The sequence below is a fragment of the Gymnogyps californianus genome, chromosome 3 (genome assembly GCF_018139145.2).
Source record: "Gymnogyps californianus isolate 813 chromosome 3, ASM1813914v2, whole genome shotgun sequence".
Taxonomy (NCBI): Eukaryota; Metazoa; Chordata; class Aves; order Accipitriformes; family Cathartidae; genus Gymnogyps; species Gymnogyps californianus.
The window spans coordinates 55305984-55329482 of record NC_059473.1 but is presented as its reverse complement, the minus strand read 5'-3'; the positions used below and the strand labels follow the sequence as shown (position 1 = coordinate 55329482).

The following is a 23499-nucleotide window of genomic DNA, read 5'->3' as shown; positions in this document are numbered from 1 at the left end:
CCCTGTTTTTCTGCAGCTGTGTGTGTAACGGAGAATGCAGACCTGGGTGGGTGAACTGATGAGATGCAAAATGAGAAGGGGAGGGCCAATACGAGGCAATGACAGCAGGAGAGAAACAGAGCACAGTTGACTAAGGATGTTCTAATCCTCTGAAAATTCTGTTCATCTCTCGGTATCCCTTTAAGAGAATACTGACTCCCAAAGCATCACAAAGAACATGTTTATAGCATCTCAAAGCTCCTCTGTTCACCAGTAATCTCAACTTCTGCACTAGGTGAATTTTAGAAGCAGCATTTTGTCATATTTGCTCTCTCTCATTGAGTTATTCTGTACACATAGAAACTACAGACTCAACAAAACTCTTCTCTGATGGGATTATATCAAACTCTTCCCTTACAGCTGAATTACAGCGCTTAAGAGTTTCTAATGGCAAGGAAAGCAGCAGCACCGAATTTTAGGTAAAAGTATAAAGCAGAAAGTGTTGACTGCAACCTCACAGAAACTGGAAGACCACCTTCATGGCAACTCTTTGACTCACAGACTTTTGGTGGATTCTCAAGAGAACCCTTTTAGTACAGCGATCCACTGTGGCAGCCCACTTCCTCTTGGCCTCCTCATCCTCCTCCAGCAGGCATCTCCTCAGGTCCTGCTTCTCGGCCTTGCTCAGGGTCCTGTCAGTAACGGGACGCACCAGCTGTGAGAGGTTGAGGTGACTGTACAGGCTTCTCTCCACCACATAGGTAATATTGAACTCGCTGACAGAAGTGCGCCCTCGTAGCCTTCTGTTTGGGAAGCCACAACCTCCACCCCCTTTCGTTTTGTGCCGCAGTAATTGTAGGTCGCAAGTTGCGGGGGATGCTCCTTTCCTAGCAGGGCGCTGGCAAAGAAAAGCTCTGGAACAGGAATAGTTAGTATCCATTTTCTTCAATCGGATCTGCTTCCTTACACTCTGAATCTCCTCCAGGGACACCAGAAGATGGTGCTTGTGCCTGTTGCTGTCATAAAAGCAAATGCTTTCTGTACTTACCCCATGGCTCAGCGAGCCGAGGCTCTTCTTCATTTCCCCATCTGTCAAGGAGCGGCAAACTTTCTGGGTCTTCTCCTCTTCTGGGTAAGAGAAAAATGTCCCCAGTTTCTTGGGAGGCTTGATAAGGCCACGGCTATCAGTTTTGCTGAAGGTCTTCACTAGCTTCCGGTTAGCTCCCCACGTATCAAGACTGCTGGATGAGGGAGAAGTAGTAAGTGAGTCCGAGTCATCCTCTGGCTGCTTTTCGCAGGAGCCATCAAAGTAGAATTGCTTCTTGTGAACTCCAGAGTAAAGTGCAGATCTGTCATCCAGTATAGGAGAGTTGTCAAGTGAGTGCTCTTCCACACCTACGGGGACAAAAGCAGCACAACGCATGTCATCGTTCATAATTCTCTAAGATGCTTCCCTGTAGAGCGTTATTGTACTTATTTAAGATATCACCAACTTAAAACGGAAGAAAACTCTTCCTGATATAAGCAGCCCAGAAGGTATTTGCGACTGGATAAATCTGAAGCAGTTCCTTCCATTTGTGAAGTGAGAGTTCTGGGATGAGTTAACAGTAGACAGATGACAGCATCCTGTAAGTAAACTCATCGTTATTTTAAGTTTCTCTCTTGCATCTGCAGCTAAGTAAGACCGCAGATGCTCTCACTAAGAACCCCTTAAAAGCTGGAACTGGGATCTGTTTCTCACATTTTTCTTCTGATACTTGCATATGATGCTCAGCTCTAGTGAGATTACAATAGGTCAGAAGTATACCCAGGTTTTAAAAACCAAACAAGTATCTCTCAGGTCCAGTTTTCCAATACCCAGTGCTGCTGCTGCTGCAGAAAGCAGTATTTTTGCCAGAAAGTTATGGAGCTGAGCTCTAGGATGAAATTAAAAGTTTGGGGTTTTCGACGGGGGAAGAGGCACCAATTTTAATCACACAGAATTTACTTAAACAGATGCAAAGAAAAAAAAAGTAGGTCAAATTGCAGGTGTGCCAATTTCAACAGTGTCCTGGTAATGACAGAATCACTTGGTTTTCACCAAATACATATTTCACAGAAAGGGAAGAAGACTTTTTGCAACACAAGTACTGGAGATGGGCAAACAGCCAGGTCTCCTTTTTGGAGTGGAGAGAAGGGAATAAAGGACCTGAAATTGCAATTCCTTTTCACATTTATCATTTAAGAAACTTTTCTCTGGTGTTTTCTTCTGAGTAAAGTATAGGCTCAGGTATTAGATACAGTAACAAGGAAAGAGTCAAACAAGACTACAGATCCTCCTCAGTCCTGCACAGGTATGTATCAGAAACACACAGAGAAATGTAACTGTATTTATTTCTTGCCAAAATAAATTTCTTGCCTGACCCAACTTTGCCTTCATCGTTGATTGCTTCCACAGTGTTACAGGAGAGCTAAATTTGAACCATTACCAAAATACCTATGATTTACTAAACTCACTCATTCAATAACAGGGGACACATTTCAAAGTGAAAGAAGATTAGTTGCCCTGTGCAGGCTTTCTGTCTCACCTTCAGTTCACTCTATTGGCAAAACATATTTGACATATATTTGCTGAAACCTAAGATGCTATTTTACCAAGATAAAACTCGCTGCGACAGTGAAGGGATAGCAGATCACATCTGACACATAACTTTCACTCTTGAGAGCTTTTCCGGGGTAGGTCTGTAGATTGCAGTCTGATTTTGACACCACTTTCACTGGACTGTCCAACTTGCTCTTTTTCCCCTCTCCTTCTCAATTTGAACAGAAAATAGACATTCTCCTGGGACTGAATATGTGCTGATAAACAATTTTAGTCCACTGAGTAAATATGTTTTTAAACAGCTTGTAAAATATGCATTGTGTGTCAACACTGTAACAGATGTTATTTGGAGTGAGTCCATGACACAAAGCCATAATGACACAGATGTAGACGTGATTTGTTTTTAAATGCTATATAGGAATGATGCCCAGGAATCAGGAAGCTTCAGTTATTTAGCTCACTAGGAGTAAACTAACACAAAATACACACGGATTCAGATACTGGCACATTCTAGCGAGTATCAGATCATCCAGATGTATATTTAGTGTGATAACAGAGTCAACAGTACAAATGTGGGAGAAGGATCTGGGATCAGCGTACTTTTGTTTAAGAAAACGAACGTATAAGGAAAACTTCGCAAAGTTGTTCTTTGTGAAGAAATTTTTGAGAAGGATTATGAGGAATCTTTCTTCTAGGGAACTGCACGTCAGTTTTCAAACCGAGCCTACTCTCACACTTTAAAGGCTCTTAACACTGATGAATTTATTGAAATTTTACTGATGTTACTCAATCAAATTTTGTAGCCAACTCCCCAAAACCTAGCCACCTAGGATTTCACATTACGTCACATTCATAACACAGATTTAAGCAACAGCAGCAAACAGCTCAAGAACCGATCCAGTCAACCACAGGTAACTTGGAAGACCAGACAGCAATCCCCAAATCTGACCACAGTATTTTTTGTGATCTTGCAGAGCCCTCTGACATATCGAAATGGAAATACAGACCTACATTATGAGATATGGGCATGGACAGCATTTATGAAGCACTTTTAATTTGCCACATGAAAACTTGGGTGTGGGGAGAATTTACTGAAAGAAAAGTCATAGATATCTACTCCTAACGTAGACTTGGCTACTTAAGGGGCCTTCTACTTATGTAGAAGTTATGCAGAAGTAATTCATGTTGTTATTTAGCAATAATTGGTTCTGCTACAGTTTCCTAAAAGCCAATCTACAAAGGAACTCCAGAGTGCTAGATAAAGTACATACTCAGAGTTACAGATAACTTATTCAGAAAAGCCTGGAGTTAAAACAGAGAAGACAGGCAGGAGATGGAGAAAGAAGGAAGCAGAGCAAGTTTTTCTTGCAGACAATTGTTAATTCAGTGATTTTTCTGTGGGGGGCAGGGGTGGAAAACTGTGGGAAAAAAACCTGGAAGGAACTAGGACACTTAAGTGAAAGACTGAAGGAGAAAAGGAAACAAGGAGATGAAGCACTGTAAGAGAGGGAATCGAGAGCAAAACAGACAGTTAACATGCTGAAGAGAAAGTCTGGTCAAACTGCAGGAAGGCATCTGCACGCCCAGCGGCCCCTGGGCTGCCTGCTTCTGCAGCTGCTCCCACCCCTGGAGCCTCTGGCTGATGGCTCCCTGCAGCTTTTCCCAGGCCCACAGGGAGGGAGGGAGGGGGTAGGAAAGGCCTCTCTGGGGTCCCTTCCCCAGAGCAGGGGAAAAATAGCCCTGTTTTGTTTGCCCTTTCTCATAAACCATGTTTTTGCTTCCAAGGTAACCCTGCTTTATGCTCACCCTATAAGGTGACAAAACCTTTTCAGACCAAGACAGCTGCCCGGTTCAGGGCTCTAGACCGGCCGTGCCTTTCACGCCAGCCAGTAACACCATCATCACACAGGAGAGAGGCAGGCTAGATCATAAATCTGCCAACAGCTTCCTGCCACATACTCAAGAAGATGCACACGTTCTCCTTAAATGCACTAGGAAGGAATCATAATACGGCTCAGCTCACTGCAAAGCTGAGGGGAATCGGTATATGACCCCGGTAAGGCCACTAACAGAGGGGTGCCCACAATTCCAGTGAGGACTCAAGCAGGGCTGTGCAGAGAGGCTCCTGAGGCTCAGGCTCCGTTAATCTGGGTGCTCACACATGGATACAGGTCATCTGGAGTTAATTCTGCAGTATTGCTTTCCCAGGGGCTGAACTCTGCTTCCCGTTTCCCCACCCTCCTCCTCCTCCCTTCTCTCCCCCTCTCTCAGCAACACAGCTTATTCAGGAGCCAAACTGCAAGCAGGCTCCCCCAGCAGTAGGAGTTAATCCCACAGGAATGTCTGATAGAGTTTCTGTACTTTTGCCACAGGATGATGCCATGTGGCATAACTGTACCACCAACCAGCCACCACCTTCCCAAAACTAGCAATAGCTTCACCTGTGTGCCGTCCCAGGCCTCAGAGGAGGGAGCAACGTGGTGGCGGCTCTGCTTACCTCCTTGCTGAGCCTGTGGGGCAGCCAGCTAGGATTGCTCCTAGTCTCATTCCCTCCCCAGCATGAGGCATAAAACATAAACCAAGTTCTAATCTCTTAATGAGGGGCTCTCCAGCGCTGCTCTGGGAATATCAGGAGATCAGCAGTAACCACATCCTAGCCTGTCACTTTCCTCCTTCCACAGTCTCAAAATGCAATTACTTGGGTAAGGCATGCACCATAGACAAGGCAGTCTTTCCTACCGTCCGTTAAGAACACTCTACCCCTCCCTCCTCCAGCCGTTCACTTTCTGTCCCCTCTCAACAGAAATATGTATCCACACACACAGTTGTAACCATATGCACGTTGTCTTTTACCTTCTGTGCTGGGTTTTTTCATTTCTTCCACTCTTATGAGTTTCTTCCTGACTCTGCGAGTAGAATTCACCAGCTTGTGCAATCTCTTAAACTTCACCGACTCCTCTGTTTCATCATCAGATTGTTCTCTTGACTGGCAAAGAAACAAAGGGAATATTAATAAAGTTGTAGTTCCATGGCTTGCTCCTTCAAGTCAAGTTAACCCAGCTCATCTGCTGCGCTGCGTCAATGCAGCTCTGTAACTGGTGTTATATTTTCAGCCCAGGTCAGACAGAAACATTTAAATTACTGAGGGTTTTCTTTTTTCTTTTTCTTTTTCTGAAAGCGTGACATACCATTTTGATTTCTAAATCTGTGTAACGTAAGATCCTAGGCATTGAAATGCATTCCTGCCCTTGTCTTTCTTCCCATGCATTGTGTAATAACTACTTCCACGTCCTCTCTCAGTACGTTTCAGGCAGGGCTCTTTCCCAGGGCTGCTCTTACCATACCAGTTATGCTCCTGTGGTTTGGGTCAGTCACTGGTCTGTCTGGCATCTCAGAACTTGCTGTTTAAACCTGGTTATAAACAGCTTCTCCAAACTGATGCTCTGTCATTGACGACTTCTCTTTTTTTTTCCCCCCAGTCTTCCCAGAAAATCAAAACCAGCAGCACAAGAAAGGGACGGGAAGGAAAAGGAAGGAGGAGACCTCATCTGCCTCGCTCACGAACTGCCACAGTTACAAAATATTCCTTTCCTCCTCCCTGCTCCCTACACTCCTCCTGAAGGCTCTCGAGGCTGGAATTAAGACGGACACAGCATTCCTCCAGCACTGACCAAGGGAAAACTCTGACCTTTTCAGATATACAGTGCAGTCCATATTCCCCAGCATCCCGTTTCGTTTTGCATCTGATCCAGTATGCTCAGTTCCAGCTGTTTTCCCTCAAGTATCAAACATTACAGAGACAAAAAAAAATTCCCCTCTCTCCAGCAGCAGTGACACAACAAGCTGAAACAATCCATTCCTTGTGAACGAAAAGACGACTTCGATTTTCGAGCCAGATCCAACGTTCAATGTGCTACTTCCTCTGTTTTAATCAGTTCAGAATGTGGAAGGCGGCGGGGGGAAGGGAAGGGAAGGGGAGAGGAGAGAAGGCCAGCAGGGCTTTCTGGCTCAGCCAGGACAGCCCTGGCACCGTGCGCCACTGCACATTCCTGTGCGCAGCGCGGGCTCCAGCTGGAGCGTGGTATGGATCGTATACCTTACTTTGTTTTCACCCGCGGTCCCAGTCAATTCGCTGCATTCCTAATGGTTGGCTCTAAAAACCCTCATGCAACTTCCTGTCGGCGCAGCTATCTGGGTTTCCACAGCGTGCTCATCCTTTTTTCTCCTTCTCCTTAATTAAACTTTTAAAAAAAGAAAAATCCCCAACAAATGCAAGCCAAAGTGGGGAAAGGAAAAAAAAAAAAAAAAGGCCACCCTTTCCTCTTCCCCAGCAAAAATGCTGTCTGCTTATCTGGAGGCTGAATAAAAGACAGGCCAAATACAAAACCTTTTTCTGCTTTTCTAATACACTTAAATATCAGGATGTGGTAATAACGGTAGATGCCCTGGGGCAGGACACCAATTAGCAGTTGCACCGGTACACTTTCAAAGGCACAAACAGTGCCTGAAGGAGCTGGGGCAGCTCTGAAAGCCTACCTCGCAGGCACGCACTTCACAAGGCCAGCAGAACCACACCAGAGCAAACTTGAGCCACTTTCTGCAAGGGCGCTGTCAATTACTGATTTCTCACAAACTTCGTGTTACTCCAAAACAAGACGGAATACCAAATGGACCACATATGGCAGTAGGAATTACCATTCTGCCATCTGAGCGCCGCAGGAATGCGTTTATTATGGGTACAGGCTGGCTAGGTAATTAATAATCTTCCTTTGGGAAAAACAGGGCTGTAAAGAGGAGTATCGGGCTTGTTTATATCAAGATAAATTAAGCAGCAAGATGAGCATTAATTCAGAGATTATGGCTGGGACAACTTAGTGACATGTCAAACAACAAGACAGACATATTTAGATAAGATGACAAATGGATTATTGACCATAATCAAGAAGTTCAGTCAAGACTTCTTAGGCCATTAAGCGCATCTTGGCAAGCAACCATCATGCATACCCTGCACTCAAGATACGTTTATTTTAAATGCAATTACTGTAAGTCATTGCTTTCCTTCCTTACTTTTCGTACACCCTTGGTTTGCAAGACTACTGTTTGTAAAACTGTGAGCTCTGTAAGACAGAGAATGGCTCATACCTGGTCCTCCCGCCCAAGATTTCATCAAAGAATAAACAACTAGTCTTCCTTTTGCACCACTGGTATCTGATAAAGAACTGTCCCCCTCAGGGTTACAAAGACTCAACAACGACAACAAAAGCTTTTACGATGTCTGACATTTGCATTCATGACTATCACCGCGAAAGCGAGTGCAAAAATAGCCTCAGCACAAGGTACTGACATCAACCCCGACTGGGCGGTACAGGGGGTCCCCAGCACACTTCAAAATGAGTAACGTCCCATCGTAATCAAGTGCCAGCTGGTTTTCCCCACTGCTTCAGGACTCACGGCACCCTTTGAGCCGGGGTCCGCCACAGGCAGCAACAGACCCTTCCTAGCGCCGGTGCTCGGCCAAGAGAGGTGAGAACAGCTCGTGTTTAACAACAGGAGACACTGGATAACGGGTTGAGTAAAAACAGTCTCTCTCCAGCAGCCTATTTCCTATCATATCGGGTAGCATGTGGCACGGAAAATCTTCTGTAAAGGAAAAGGATGGCTAACAAGTTTATGCAAAAAGGCCTAAAAACGTCGGTGACTACGCCAGTGGTGCCGCTCAGGAAGCTTTCTTGTCAAATACTGCTGACTCCTTGAAAATGAAACCATTTTGAAAAAGGGTTACTTTTGATTTGCTTCCTGGTTTTGAAACAATTTTTTTAAAAAAAGGCCTTAAAATTATCAAAAGTTTCCATTTTTGCACATGGGAAACAGAGCTTAATTTTCCAGCTCAGGCAATGCTTTCTTTTACAGCTAATATTAAACAGAAAACAGAAATGTAAAGCATTCAGGCCGTAAGCGACATATTTGGAAATCACTGAACTTCGATGCTTTGAATTCCCTGACCCCCTCTACCCTCCCCGCTTCCAGGGTGACTGAATTGCTTTTTTTGGTGGCTGTCCCTGACTTCAGATGGGAAAATCACCCCAATCTCCCCAACACGTGGCGGGCTGGGCAAATGGCTTCCTGGACAGCTCTAGCAGCCAGGCCTTGGCACAGGGCTTTGACGCAGCTGGCTGCCAGCCCCTGCCTCACCCTCTTCCCCCTTAACAAGCACTTCAGTGTGCTGCAGCACTGCAGAAGGGTAGACACAGCCTGTTAAAGAGGGAACGATGCGTCTGCAAGAGGCTAGGCCAGAGGCTCTCCGGCACAGGAGGCGGCCATGCTGCACCTCCCTCCGCCAACGCCTCCCGGCCCCTGGCACACGGCCGTCCCATTAGGCCAAGCCTCGGTGTTGTTAACGCGCCGGTAAAACAGCCGGGGCCCCTCCATCTCCCCATCCCCCCCGCGCACCGCCGGAGCAGGCCTCTCCTCGTGCTCCAAGGGGAAAACAAACGGATTTGCAGTACTGCAAATAGGAACAACTTAACTTCCATCTCCTCCGCTCCAAATTTTTCCATCCGAAAGCCCATATGGCTCAACTTTTAATTATTTTGGCTAATGCTGTATGTAGTAATTCTGTGGTGAATGCTTAAGTGTTTCATTTCTGGTTTCCAGGGCAACATTACATCAGACTGCAGACAGCTGGCTCCACAGCCTTAAAGCATAACAAATTGGCCAAAGCCAATGCACAAAAATCGCGCTTGCTTTAAAGAGAGCGGAGGGCTCGGCCGGGCTGCCGGGGACCCGGTGAAGCCTGCGGGGCCCCCTTGGTGGGGCTGGCCGGGCGGAGCCGCCTTTCCCCGCACCGCTTGGAGCAAGTGCAGCCCCGACACATCTGCAATGCTCTCACGGTGCGGAAACCCGCCAGCTTGGAGAGCTCGGCTGCACAAACGCGCGAAGGACTACAGGGAAACAGGGACTAAATTAACAGCATCTGGAAATACCAAGGACTGCATGCAGAGGACTGCAGCCACCACGTACCACATGGCTGGAAAAATATGGAGAGGCCAAGGCCCATCCCCACCACCCAGCACTTTGCTGCTAACAAACGTGGCCACAAACCTATGAAGATGCTCTCAAATCCAGGAGAGATCAATTCCCTCTGCCACCTCTAGCGTCTCTTCTGCTTGGAAAACTTTTCCTACTCGTGCACCTCAAGGCCACGCTTTGCATCATCTCGTATGTAAGATCAAAGTAAAAAGCCTTACGTTCAGGAACAAACAGGAAATAGCACATGTACTTTGATATTCAAGGAGCTCTCTACAGTTCTGCTCCCGGCGCCCTCTTTGCTTTCTCTCCCGCTTTTCTCACACAGGCTCTTTGCTGCTGCCTGCTCTGGAGGCAGGGCACACGCCTTGCTCTGCTGCTCTCTAACATCCAGCCCATTTCACACGCCATAGAAATAACAAACCTAACCTCCCCCTTTGAATTAGTGCTTCACACGCGCGCGCGCACACACACACACACACAGAAAACTAACATTTATTAGGGTACTTGGAATTAATTGGCAAAATGTAAACCAGAAGTAAGTAGCTAGCTTTCGGCAGGACTATGTTTGGAAACACTTCATGGTTATATCAGCAGCCCTTAAAAAACACAAGATAGGCAAAGCCTGCTAGCCAGGTCCTAATAAAAATGTTTAAGAAACACTAGGACAATATCCAGGTAAAGCTATCATAAACTGATTAATCTGTTTCAGCTCCATAAACAAAAACATACATGACTTTTACATGAGCTGTGTGAAGCCATTTAGAGAGATGTTACAACTCTACAATTCACTTTATGCCGAGTAATAGTTCAGCCCCAAACTGAAATCTCTAGGAAGCCTCCCATCTAAGAAACAAGGAAATCTCTTAATATCTGATTAAGCCCAAACTGCAATTTTTTTTGGCTATCAGACAATTCTTGTTCAGCAAAGTGGAGCAAAAAAACATGTTCAGACTTGTGGGCATATCACATCACATCCCTCAGCCCTGGCTAGCTCACTTCAGAACTACGAGCTCTATAGTAAATGCAAAAAGATTTTGCTGTTCCCTTTAGGAGACGTGGCTACACGTGTCCGTTCTTCTTTCTCTCTAACACGTTTTACATCTGCCAAAAAACGCAACCATTCTAACTTTCTAAAAATTTTTATTAAAGATGCCTGGATAAAGTCAGAGACAGGAAAACAGAACAGAAAAGAACTTAAAAGCCTAAGGAAAAGAAGAGGAGAACTGAGAAAAGCTATGCATGCTGTGCTGTGCCTAAGAATAACCACAAAAGCCTTTTCTCTTTCTCCCTCTCTGAAACAGGAGGCACATCCTCTCCACATCACGCTACATGCTCAGTGACTTACCAGCTTCGGCATTTATAGGCCTAAAGCTCAGTTTCGAGTAATTCCCCCTGAGTCCTCAACTGCTGTCAGCTTCGTAACCCTAAAATTTAGGAGCAGATCCTTCTTCTCAAGTATTGTATTCGCTCCGAATCCTGCACACAAAATGCCTCTTCTCTGGAGTTACATTATCAGACACCAAACTGGCTCCGATTCCAGCACTGAATATGTAAAGAAGAAAAAAGCATGATGCTGGACTCAATTAGCTGTTTTCTGCTCACTGATTGATTCCCCCAGTTAGTCGCTAACTGCATAACTTGCAAGAAAGGCATAAGTCATCAGCTCTAAGCAAATCTTCTATTCACCACAAGGAAAAAAGGGAGTGTTGTACATGGCAAACAATCCCTGTTTTCACTGACGAAGGCTTGCTGACCTCTTGCTGGCCTCCAGTTCCTTAATTACTGTCTATGGAATTTCAGTGAAAGAAAAAAATACAGAGAATCTCTGCAAAGCCAGGACGAAGACTGACCCTCAAACACGACTGCTAGAGTGGAGGCTGTGTCTATAGGAAATATAACTTAAGCCCTTTACCAGGCTTTTTTTATTTTCACTTTTTAATTCTTTTGACAAAAAGCCCCCGAGAATTTCCCTTTATAAAGGGCTAATTTGACAGAAAAATAAACCTTGCTTAATGTTTTTTAAATTAGTGAACTTACTTTTTTTTTTCTTTTCCCTTGGTTTCAGCGCTATAAAAAAGAACATCACTAAGAACTAGAAAGGCAAATTACATTTAATTCAGAAATCTCAAACTGGTCTAGAATTAGCCACGTTGCGGCTTTATGAAGCATTGTAGCGTGACTTCCAACTTCTCCTAGGCTGGGCTCAGACCTCCCTTCCTAAGAAACAGACTCTGAGATGCTCAAGCAAATTGGTACTCCTCTTATAGTCAACCATACCTAATCCCAAACCTTGGGACAAACCCAGAATTTGGACAACTCTTCTCAGACAACAAGAAAACACAGACCAAAACCTCTATTAATTAGGAGCACTGCTATCCAGTGGTGGAAAGCAGTAGCAAAGGCATACCACAACAGCACCCTCTTTAAGCCAAGAAAAGATTCCCCTTACTCAGGACCATACCATCAATGGCCAGTTAATCTGGATTCACCACAGATTCATCACACAGTGAAATCACAGCGGGACTAAACATCTACTTCCTTTGATGACTGGCTGATTTTCATGAGCCACCTAGCCAAATATCCTTTTTCAATTTCTCCATCTTTGTACTAGTGACCGTACACAGCCTTTCAGCTCCCTAGCGGTCATGTAAACTAGATTTACTGGTGTGTTGTAGCTGGGTTCTTACCCTTGAATTACTTCAGCCCCAAAACTCTGATGTAAAACCCTATGGAAAATTCTAAGCTTCAGATAAAACCAGCTAGTGTTCTCCAATTTCAATAACATACCAGCCCACATCAAGTGAAACATGACAGCAACTTCCTTGAAATGTATCCCAGATTCCCTTAAAAGTTCATGGCCATGAGTGAAACGGATCTAAGTTTGGGGCTTTGCAACTTGAGTTTTGAAGGTTTTGGGTTTCATTAAGAAAGTTTCGCAAACCTCTAATCCTTGCAGAGGCTGTTTATAGAAAACTGTGTGGAGCTCAGATGTGACAATCCGCTTCACATCCTGAAGTTACAAATAAAGGCCTCCAAAATTTTTAAGAAAATTAACAGAGGTCATAAATGTTTTTGCCACTTCACAAAATTAACTGCAAGAGCATGAATTGCAAGGGCTGTGTAAGTCTAAAACGTGCAGTGGAAGTGTCAGCCCCCCAGGTAACCATGTCTGGGTTCAGTCTGGGTTCATTACTTACAAGGAAATCAAAGGAGCATCCAACGGCTACTTTGGTGAAAGATGTATTACACATTAGCTGGTGACGACACTGCTTGCTGAAATTAGTGGGAAATATTTGTCATAAGTAATGAGAGCACAAAAATTTAATTCTCCCAGGAGGTCTGTCTTGATACTAGAATAGCTGCTTAGGCAAATTCCTAGATGTTAACTGTTTCCAGGTTTTAGTTAAATAATTTTGAGAAGCACATTGCCGATGTTTGCATCTGCAAGCCAGACACACTTCCTCACGGCGAAGTGTTTCTCTCACTGATTAGCATAATTAATTTTAATGACATTACAACTGTACTCATGTACCACTTGTCATAGGTATACGTGGCAGAATGAAGCTCTGCATTACATTATTCCGTATCTGTTACAATACGGCATTCCTTTCCAATTCTCCTGCAGACTCCTCTACACATGGGAAAGAGAGTCTCTAACAAGGCGCTCTCAACTGCATCTTGTGTTTTGGCAAGGCTAAGAGGGCCTGGGGAGAATCCCTATTCTTTTGTGTAGCCTGTACTATTAATGAATGGCGTACACCACTGACGCTGGAAACCAACCTCCCTGCATTTTGAAAAACCAAGGGTGGAACAGCAACACATGAAATACAGTGAAATTCCTATCAGAGAAAAAAAAAACCCCAAGAAAAAAACAAGGAAAAAAAAAAGAAAAAAAAAGAGAATGAGAGCCCTTTAGTGAAGGGTGTAGTAATTTAAATTACATTCTTATAGTATTTTCAAACAATCAAACTATTAATGTTACCGTGCTAAGTGTGAGGAAGGAAACACCAGCAGCGGGGAGGAGGGGCAAGTGGTAACCGACAGGAGCGTAATTAAAATTTTCTATTGTACCACAAGTAAAGATTATTCAGCCTGGGTCTGCCAAATAGGGCAGTGAAACACATGGCTTTTGAGATTCCTAATTCTTGAACTGAGCAAGGCTTTGTTCCAAATTAATGGGCTTGGTCTCAGAAAAGATGGGGGCAGGGAAATCACATTATGGATTACAGCATCTCCTGCTGGCTGATGCATGCAGGGAGAATAGGAAAAAGCTGTTTCCACCGTCCCTGACTCTCTAGGTAATAAGCAGAGAAATTAGGCAGCTGCCCAAGGGCAAAAAGGTATCAAAAAGCCAAGTAATGTGTTAGAATGAATATTAAATTAATTTGCCTTCCCACCTCCCACCCTCCCCAAATATGTGGCCAAACATTTTGTGGTAAAGTCAGTCAACAGGGCTTGTCTGAATGCAGTCAAAACAGAAGTGGTTATGAACACGCTTAATTACAGTCACTGCCTGCATGTTACTGTAAGCCCCCTTCTCTGAGTCATGATAGCAGGAAGATTTTTCTCAGAGACCTTACGACAGACTAATTACATCCAGTCTTCACATCCACAGGAGCAACTCCTACTGGCAGTGAGCAGGAGGTTTACTTGGGCTACATTACTGCCAACTGCTCAGTACAATCCTGTTGTGACAATGTTTCGTCCCACTAGGGACACATACCTACTCAAGTTATATCTGATGACAACATGGGCAGGTCTTGCATGATAAATAATACTAAAAGAAGTGATATAGTTTTATTCCTAAATCAATGCGTTTCTCCTGCAAATTCTAAAGTGTTCTGGAAAATTTCAGACCACATAGGTAAAAAACTCCTTAGTGTTCTACAAAACCAAATATAAACACATTGATGGTCTCTTGCTCCGCTATCATCACTCCACAGCACTGACCTTACTTAAAACTTTTGTGTTGTGTCCTGGGAACCGTAATGACGATTTGCATTTCTCTCATGAAGGTTTTTGTATTACTATACCCATGGGAAACCCTGCTTTTATGCATGGACAGAGGCAGGGGGGAAGTTCGTAACAACATATGCTGTAATTCTTCTGCTACTAGCTTTCACCGAGAGGTGCTGGACACCATCCCTGAGATCAGTGGAAAAGGAGGGCAGGCAGCACCTCCCAGGACAGGTCCCTGTGTTAGGCACACAGCGTGGGAATTTAGCACTATCATTTTGAAGCCATGTCTTATTATAGGCTCTTTCTTCATCATAACTGTTACTAAGCACTGATAGTATTACAGGAACTTGGATAGTAATAACAAATATACCATCCAATACAACAAGGCACATCAGTGCCTTTCAGGAAATCTTAACAGAAATTGGGTCACTAGACTCTTCAGAGCAAAGATGAAAGCTCTGCATTCATTCATAGCCATGCTCAGCATCAGCTCCCCTCCGTTACTTCAAAGAGCACGCAGGGCCTGGGAGGTGGCAACAAGCTCTCCAAGAAGAACTGAAACATTGAAACATCCTCTTCCACCCTTTAGCCTTTCCTGGAAAAAAAAAAGCCTTACAAAAAATGGTAAGTCCTGTCATAACAGCAAAAACGGGGCTAACATAGTACATAGCTTTCAAAATACTCAAAGTATCCATGTTGCTTCTGCTTAAACACTACTGTTTAAATTAAAAAAACCCTCATCATACCCTAGTCTCCATTGATATCCAATGCCGATTCCCAATGTGCTTCGACTTTGAGCTTAGTGCTAACAAGTTAAACTGACAAGTCAAAAGGGCTTTATCCTGTTTACTGTAACAGTCCTGTAGTATGAGCAATAATGTTAACAAATAGTTAAACATTTTAAGAATCCATCAGTAATATGAATAAAAATCAGTTTAAAACTTGCTGTATTTAGAAAGCATCCACAATCTGAACCACTGAAATACAGTATAACCCTGAATAATGTGCACTTGCTGCTGTTACACTCAGATTTACTCTCGAGGTAATTGGTGCTACAGAAGTTATACTGTAATTATTGCCTTTCTTCCTACTCTTTGCACTTATCAAACAACACAGTAATGACTGTCGTGAGTCAGAGATAATTCTATCAGACTTCATAGAATCATAGAACAGTTTGGGTTGGAAGGGATCTTAAAGATCATCTAGTTCCACCCCCCAACTTCATCTTTTGTCAGAGTCAGCTTTGTACCACAGGTAATACAATCCTAATCCAACAGCTTCACCATCTCTCGGATTGAAACGAATACGACCCAAAGTCCATTCTCATCTGTTATTCTGCCTTTGACACTGGTAGTAGACACAAACCCAATACTACACACCCTTTCAGCTTTTAGCCCCATTTAATGACTTGGTAAATGAAAACATCCCCAGGAAATAATACAAAGAACAGGAGCAACAGAAGATTATCTCACTCCAGCTAGAGCTGTTGCTGCGTGGACTCGATTTGCTGCCGTCTGTTACAAAGCAGATCGATAGAAGATGGAAAAGAGTGGCAACGCAAGGGGGAGTTTTCCCCAGCATCGGCCTCATGGCAGATGCAGACGTGCACAGCACGCCTCCAGGTCTGCACAGCTGCTGCCACTCTCCTCAGCAAAAACAAACAGGGTGCCAGTTTCCTACTGGTAATGGCGCCACGCTGACAGTCCTGGGTAAAGAAGTGTTGGGAGGGCAGGGAGGTAAAACAGCACTGCGGGCTTCCCACTGCCCACCTGCAGGCCATACTGTTGGAGGGAGATGTCGTTTTTGTTCTCCCCGCTCATAAATTTTATGGCCTCTCTCCTGAGGCTGCTAAGGCCACATGTGGCAGGCGGGGAGGTCTCGGGGGAGCACGGCACAGCTCACTGCGGCACCCTTCACACAAAGGCCGGGTACGCTACCTGGAAGCTTGCGTTAATGAGCTCTGGATGGCTGACCATCATCCGCTGATCAAAACCGAAACACAGAAGCCTGACGAGACCAACAAAACAGTTCAGTCCACAGATAATTACAACTTCATTTAACTTGCATCTACAGAAACTGTCAGCGAAGTTAATTAGTGGTTTGTTTCAGTGGCACCACACGTATGATACACACTTCTGTCACAACCTCCCTCCTGTTTCTCTCCTTTCCCCCACTCCTGCATCAAACATGGCAACTGGTACCAATCAGCAGTCTTTCAGCAGAGGGCACAGGAAAGGATTTATACTGATTTCTCCTAATGCTGGTCCTGCAAGCTGGGCTGGAGCCATACCAGCGGGGCTCTGGGGATGAAGCAGCCCTGGTTTAGATGAACTGAGAATTTCAGCCCCCAAAAGTTATCAAATGAGCTTCTATCTTTAAGAAGCATAAAAGGCACCTCAGTGTAAAGAAAGAATGTGATACAATTTTGAAGTCGTCTCTTTCCCTGGACTTTCTGACTCCTGAGGACAAATAGGCCCTTATCTGAAATCCAGAAAGGGATCCATTTGTAATCTGCACCTGCTTTACATCCCAATGCTTGGCACAAGGCAATGAAAGCCTGTCTAGTGTTACTGTTAGCAGCCTTCATTCCAATAGAGACGAAACATAAATATCCAGAAATAAATCTGTAAAAAAATGATGTGGCGTTTTAGATTTTTGATACATCCGACTAAAAAGAAAAACAGTTTCAACTGCATTCCCACATTAGCAAATAAATAACACACATACTTTGTTGTGAAACAAAGGGATCACAGTAGTGAGACTGAAAGCTACAAACTGCTCTAAAGTGGCAGAGAACCAAGTCACCTACTGACTTGGCAAGGCCTTTGTTTGTTTGTTTCTTAAGAGCAAACAAACAGGACATACAATTAACAGTACAGCAATGAAATCGGGCTGCCTCCCTTCGGATGCTGAGATTATGACCCTTCAACCCTTCAATCCTTTGTGGTTCATCTTTAGGGTTTAGTTTTGTAAGGGTACAAAATGCAAGCTTCCATTTCTTGGTACAGTAATTTAAAAGAGGAGCAGCTGGGAAAAGAATCCTTAAATCAATCTTTAAAATGAGTTAAGGATCAACACCAGTGATGTTAGTCATAAACACATGATAGTTATACAAGTTTTAAAAAAAAAAGTGGTCTTTTTTTTTTCCTAAAAAGGAAAACAACAATTAATGATATTTGCCCTTTAGATGTTATTTTGTAGGTGGCTGTTCTTATGCTGTGGGCAGAGCTGACTTGAAAGCAATGCAGTAGTGAAACCCTTAGAACACTCCAGACATTCTGCCTTCATTTTTAGATTCTCTGATTGCTTAGATTCTACCTTTTTTTTTTTCTTCTTCCTGAAATGCAGTCATTGGGCAAAGCTAGACCAAGATTCTCCACAAAAACCTAGTGACCCATCCTCCCAAGTCCGCCTAACTACCAGCAGGTCTCTCTGCCTGCGAAGATAAAATGAGAAATTAAAAAAAAAAAGGCATTATACTAGTGTGTTGATATCTCTTAAATCCCCAAGGTTACCAAACAAATATATTGCAAGTAAACTAAAATTATTCCTTTCCTAAATTTCCTCAATCTGCAATTATCCTGCAATTCACTTTTATCATTTGTGTGTACAAAATGTTTACAAAACGATCAAGTATGATCACAATGTTCCATTAAAAACTGCCTAGTAACAATTTGGCTATGAGACTGAAAAAAGAAAAAGAATTCAGAAAAAATGCCAACAGAGCCAGAAGAGCCATTGCCTAGGGAGTTTTAATTCAAAGCATAAACTTCAATTTCAGTGACTCATATTTTCAATTACTTTCTGAGGTTAGAAGGCAGTGGGCTACCTAACAGAATGTTTTTAATATATGGAAAAACATCTTTGCTTCATGGCCTCTATAAAATGAGTAGGGTAGTTTTAAGTTGAGATTCCAAATTCGCAGAGTACAAATCACACAAATGGCACTGAAAGTCAAACCATTTGGCAAAGAAAGGGCTTGAAAACAGAATCATCTTTGCACGTCTCAAAAGCTGGTCATTTTGGATTAATAGAGATGTCCTTTGGCAATACAGTCTGGGTGAACACACATCCTATCTTTAGACATATCTGATACTTTGCACTGTTTTTCCCTCTTGCATGTCAACTGTAGCCCAAAGTCTTTCACCCCAGTTAACCCTAGTTTCTTTCTTGTCCACAAAAAAAGAAGCCAAGCTGACTTTTGTTCTAACATGAAGTTTTGTTTCTGCAGATGATCTGCTTTTCCCTTGAAGGCAAGCAGTTTCACAGCTTCTGTTAAATGTAACCAGGATAAAAACTAGGAGCAAGGGCAAAAATCTTGAGAAGTATCTACAACGATGGAATAGAGATCCCTCATTGAAGTTAGCAGGAAGATGGTTCAAATCCTACCAAAACAGCAGAGAGAGGCAACGGAGTTCTTGGCTCAAAGAGCAAAGATGGCTTAGGAAAACAATTTTAGAGAAAAGGTGCCAAGTCGTTCCATCAGGGAGGAAATACTGAGTCATGTTCAGTACTGAGAGGCATACACAGCTTTCAGTAACTTCAACACAAGTGTAAACCGCTATCAGAAGATTTGAGAGAGAAATTCAGTATCCTTCTGAGATTTGACCACAGTAAATGAGAGTTTTGAGGCTTTTATGCTATAGGCACCTTAGCCAAAGGCCTTAAGAAGGGAAAGTTCAGGCTATAAATACTAATGATGAAAAGATCAAGACATCTTTCAGCCACCCAGACAATCAATGCAGAAGAGTCAGGATCCTTCCTTCGCTATTCTTTGCACATTTCTGATACATGAGAACGGAGTATAAGGCAACATCCATCCCCCTCTGCTCCCATCTAACTAAAGATAGACATTTTTTTTTTTTAATACAAACAAGAAAATCTTTCTTCACCACAAAATATTTTAAACATCTCATAAAATGACATAGCATTCCTCTTCTCATTTAGGGAGGAGAAGCTGTCTGCTGCAGTTAGCAGGAAATTCCATTGACAATAAAATCAATCAATCAATCAATGGTCTCAAAAGCCTATTATTCAATTATATGGGTTACAAAGAGCTTGGATTTGACAGCCGAATGTGTTTTTCCTCTAAGATTTATCTGTGAACTTTCAATTAGAGAAATGAAGTGGAATAAACTACTCAGTGAAAAAGAAGATATTTGGAAGGAAAAATTAATTGATTCAGTATGGCATGACACAAAGACTGTCTGGTGCCCATAAAAACAGAAGCTACACAGCTCAGAAGTAAAAATGAGGGAGGAAAGCTGCCTTACTGCTTATGGGTCTGGCAAAAGCTGCAGACTCTCTGGGCTGAGAGTTAGCAAATGCAGAGATAGAACTGTTTGCAAGCAGCATGCAGCTAGGACTCAGCCAGACCCTCATCTAGACTGTATCAACAAGGGCTACAAGGCCTGAGAAACTCTACTTCTCAGTTACTGTGAATCAGCAAAGTGAAACAGTTCCCTCTAAAAACCTTTTCTGTACATTTTGGAACATGGCCATTTTTGCCTGGGATCACTTGTGCTTCAAAAGTTCAGTGACTAAGGGCCAGATTAAAAAAAAGAAAAAAGAAAGACGAGAGATTATACAGTAAGACCATTAAAGTCTACAACAGACCTTGAAGATTTAAAATCCATGTTAAAGATTTTCTGCAGACAGCACATAGCATCACAAGGTCAAATGATATATTTGCTATTAAGGAAATCACCAGGTAAATCAGGATGTTTCTGTACTGCAACAAAAGAATTTAAATATTAAATGATACTGGGGAGCTATATCGGAATGACAGGTACCTACATTACAATTGGAAGACCCATCAAATGTTGAGTAAGAACCATCAGCCCATTCTGTAGCATCTACAGTGCTCGATTGCCTGTGCTGGGCTTCATACTCCTTCAGCTGAAATTTGAAAAGAGAGAACATTTTCCAGTGAGAAGCAGCTATCAGTCTTCATCAAAATAGCAAGAGTTAATGTCCTTTCAGGTTTTTTTCCCCCATATCATTGTGGAACTGGGTAAATCAGAACTTCTGCATTGCATGTCTCACTTGTTTAAAATAAATTGTTTCAGAATCAGTAGTTTTAATGAGGTTTTTTTTCTTAAAAGGAAGTGATCTGTAAATACTGAATTTTGATGAACTGTCATTGGTAAAATATAAATTACGCATCCCCATCTCAGAGGCACAGTTTACAGTGGACAGACTAAATCACAATAGCCTGTCAATTTCCTTCATAAAGAAAATGCTCCGCAGTAAAACTAGGAACCATCTTTTATAATTTTAAAACAAAAGACCATCCTTCCCATTTTCCAATAAAAGGCTTAAGACATAAACCCAATCCTACTGGAGTCAAACTGTTGAGAGGATCATCAGGAACTGATAATATTAAAAAAAGAATAGTTGCTGCTAGTAGCTCAGACCACTAGAGGGAAACAGTAGCAGGACATATATGAACCATACAGATTAGGTACAACCCTCCCCCCACAAAATTTTTAACAGCAGAGAATTGAAAGATTTCCCAATATTACCACTTGGTAATTTTAAAATTTTGCATTTTTTTTCATTATATGATTCCCAGCAAAGCAATATTTTCCTCAGACAATAACATAACTTTATATTCTAGGATAATCTATTTCAAGATGTAGTACGTCAGTATAGAAATTTATCTGAGTGCCAATTCATGACCTAAATCATCTTTTCTGCACCTCTAATGGAGCCCATTCAGAACAACCTGTGTTCCACCACGGTATTTTGCACAAGGGTACAAAATCAAAAGTGGTGTGGAAACTTTAACACTGACCTTTTGGCTCCTGAGCAATTAAAATCTCAGCCCTATTGCTGCACAAATACAATACCTTACACTTATTTTTCCTGTGGTTTATTAACATTTAGATTTTGTAAAGAAACACTTGTGACAGCCACTGTACTTATCAAAAAATACATCTGTGTTGATTTTAATGTCAAATGCCAAAAATGGCTGAATATGTTTTCTTGAAGGCTATTAAAACAAAACATCACCTTTTTGGCTAAGAAACAAACAGAAGAAATTTTAGCTTAAACGTTAGTATTTTTTAAGTTTTAATTGCTGAAAATGGAAGCCTTCAATCAAACTACCCTTCAGCCATTAGCAGGAGGAAAATATTAAGAAATATATGCATTCTGAAACAAATAAGGCAAGCTCAGCAAAATCTGAAGCATTCCTTTTAGTACTTAAACAAACCTATGAACATACATGGTAAATAAGAGCTAGTACAGGTGAGATTCCTCTCCTTTACTTTAGACAGCTGCAATGAAAATATCTACACTAGAGTTTTTCTCTGATTAGCACCCTTTATTGCCAATGGAGAGAAGCAAATGGTTTTAGGACTAGATTAATTTACCATGCACTGTACATCTATTTTTGGTTGAGCTAAATTTCACTTTTCCCCATAAACAAAGGAATTGCTATCTAATTTATGCTATCTAGTGCGATGGGACAAACAGGCAGGCTTTCTCCCTCTTCTCCTATGTTTTCTGAGCAAATGAAAACTCCAAATTGGTATATCCTACATCCTAAAACATGTTTCTCAAGGCAACTGAAGTATGTACATATCATACCCTAGCAAGTGCTTCCTCAATGGTGATCATCTTCTCTTTGACCATCATCATCAGCTGGATCCGTTCCTCATCACTCATCGTGATCTCACTGGCCACGTACCCTACATCCTCTCCTGCAAGAAAAAGCACACAGATAACAACAATGTGTAAGAGGTCATGCACAGAGCAGGGTACACTGAAACTGGATTTTACCCAGTGCTCTGAAATCTGGTTGCCATGTGGATCTGGCTGGCCAGAAACAGACCGTCCCCAGAGCGGGCTCACAGTATGATTTCAAAGGACTGAATGATTTGGAAGTAACTGAGCAAGAAACGGAAGTAAATTAGGGCTAGAAAACTAAGTCTACTTTGACACTGAAAGCAAAAGAGCATGACGAGGAGAAATAAAAAGTGACTGTCATCACACAGTTATTGACCCTGAAAGACAAGAATCAAAAGAGAAAGTGCTAATGCCAGAAAAGTCCTGCACTCAGCTCTGAGGAATACTGTAGTCAGCTGCCAGAGTGGACGGGGAGCCTCTTCAGGAACAGTGTGCTAGGCCCTTGCAGCACTCTGCTGCAGACTGGCTACATCCCTCGATCTATCCAGGCTACCTAATCGGCCACTGAGCTGGTACATGGTCCTGAATGTATTGGGGCACTCAACTCCAGGACCTCTCCTTTTGGTATGTGCTTGGCATGTCAGCATGGACAATCAGAACTTGCCTCAAGAGCCAGCAAGGACCCATGCTTAACTGAGTGCAAATGTGCCCTTTTTCGACCGCCTAAGTGGGTTCCTGTCATCTTTCACAATCTGTCTGAACACAGACATAGTGACGTGGAGAAGCACCTGTTTGCAACACAACGATCTAACAGATACACATGGGGAAACAGAAATTTTCTGTGTGAAGAGAAATACTTAAAGCAATGGACAGCTGCATCTTTTGGAGAAGAACTAGAGAAAGACACCTGACAGTTTAAGTGGAATCAATCCTACATTTGCACTAGTCACCAGATGTACTTTTACTACTCCTTGTAGTGTCTTCTCCTACAATGAGAGGCTGGATTCAAGCCTAAAGCAAACAGGTCAAAGTAACCAAATGCCAAAGAAAGGAGAAACTTCTTTCTAATTAAAACAGATCAGCATTTCTCTCATCAAGTCAGGATCAGGAAAAAAAAGCACCTTGTTCATTTACAGATATTACTTATAAATATGTATTAACCACATCACTTTGCACGTGTGCCATCACTGACAGTCAGGACCAAAGGCATCCCAGCCATCTGTCTGCAGTCTCACAGAAAATGACTCGTCTTTCTGAGCCCTGTCATGATGAACCAAACCTGCGACACTTCCAGACCCACAGACCCCCAACTGCCACAC

General features: G+C 42.8%; 1 protein-coding gene across 3 annotated transcripts in view; it reads right to left on the bottom strand.

Moving 5' to 3' along the window:
- The window catches only part of SASH1 (SAM and SH3 domain containing 1), a 576339-nt gene that overhangs the window by 27494 nt on the left and 525346 nt on the right, over positions 1–23499 (bottom strand). For 2 of the 3 annotated variants that reach the window (XM_050893069.1, XM_050893070.1), the window contains exons 7-10: positions 22142–22254; positions 20345–20446; positions 5414–5546; positions 539–1374 (exon numbers count right to left, since the gene is read on the bottom strand). In XM_050893069.1, coding sequence (XP_050749026.1) covers positions 539–1374; positions 5414–5546; positions 20345–20446; positions 22142–22254 — 1184 coding nt within the window. The remainder of the gene's footprint in view (positions 1–538; positions 1375–5413; positions 5547–20344; positions 20447–22141; positions 22255–23499) is intronic. The other variant, XM_050893071.1, reaches the window with a different exon arrangement.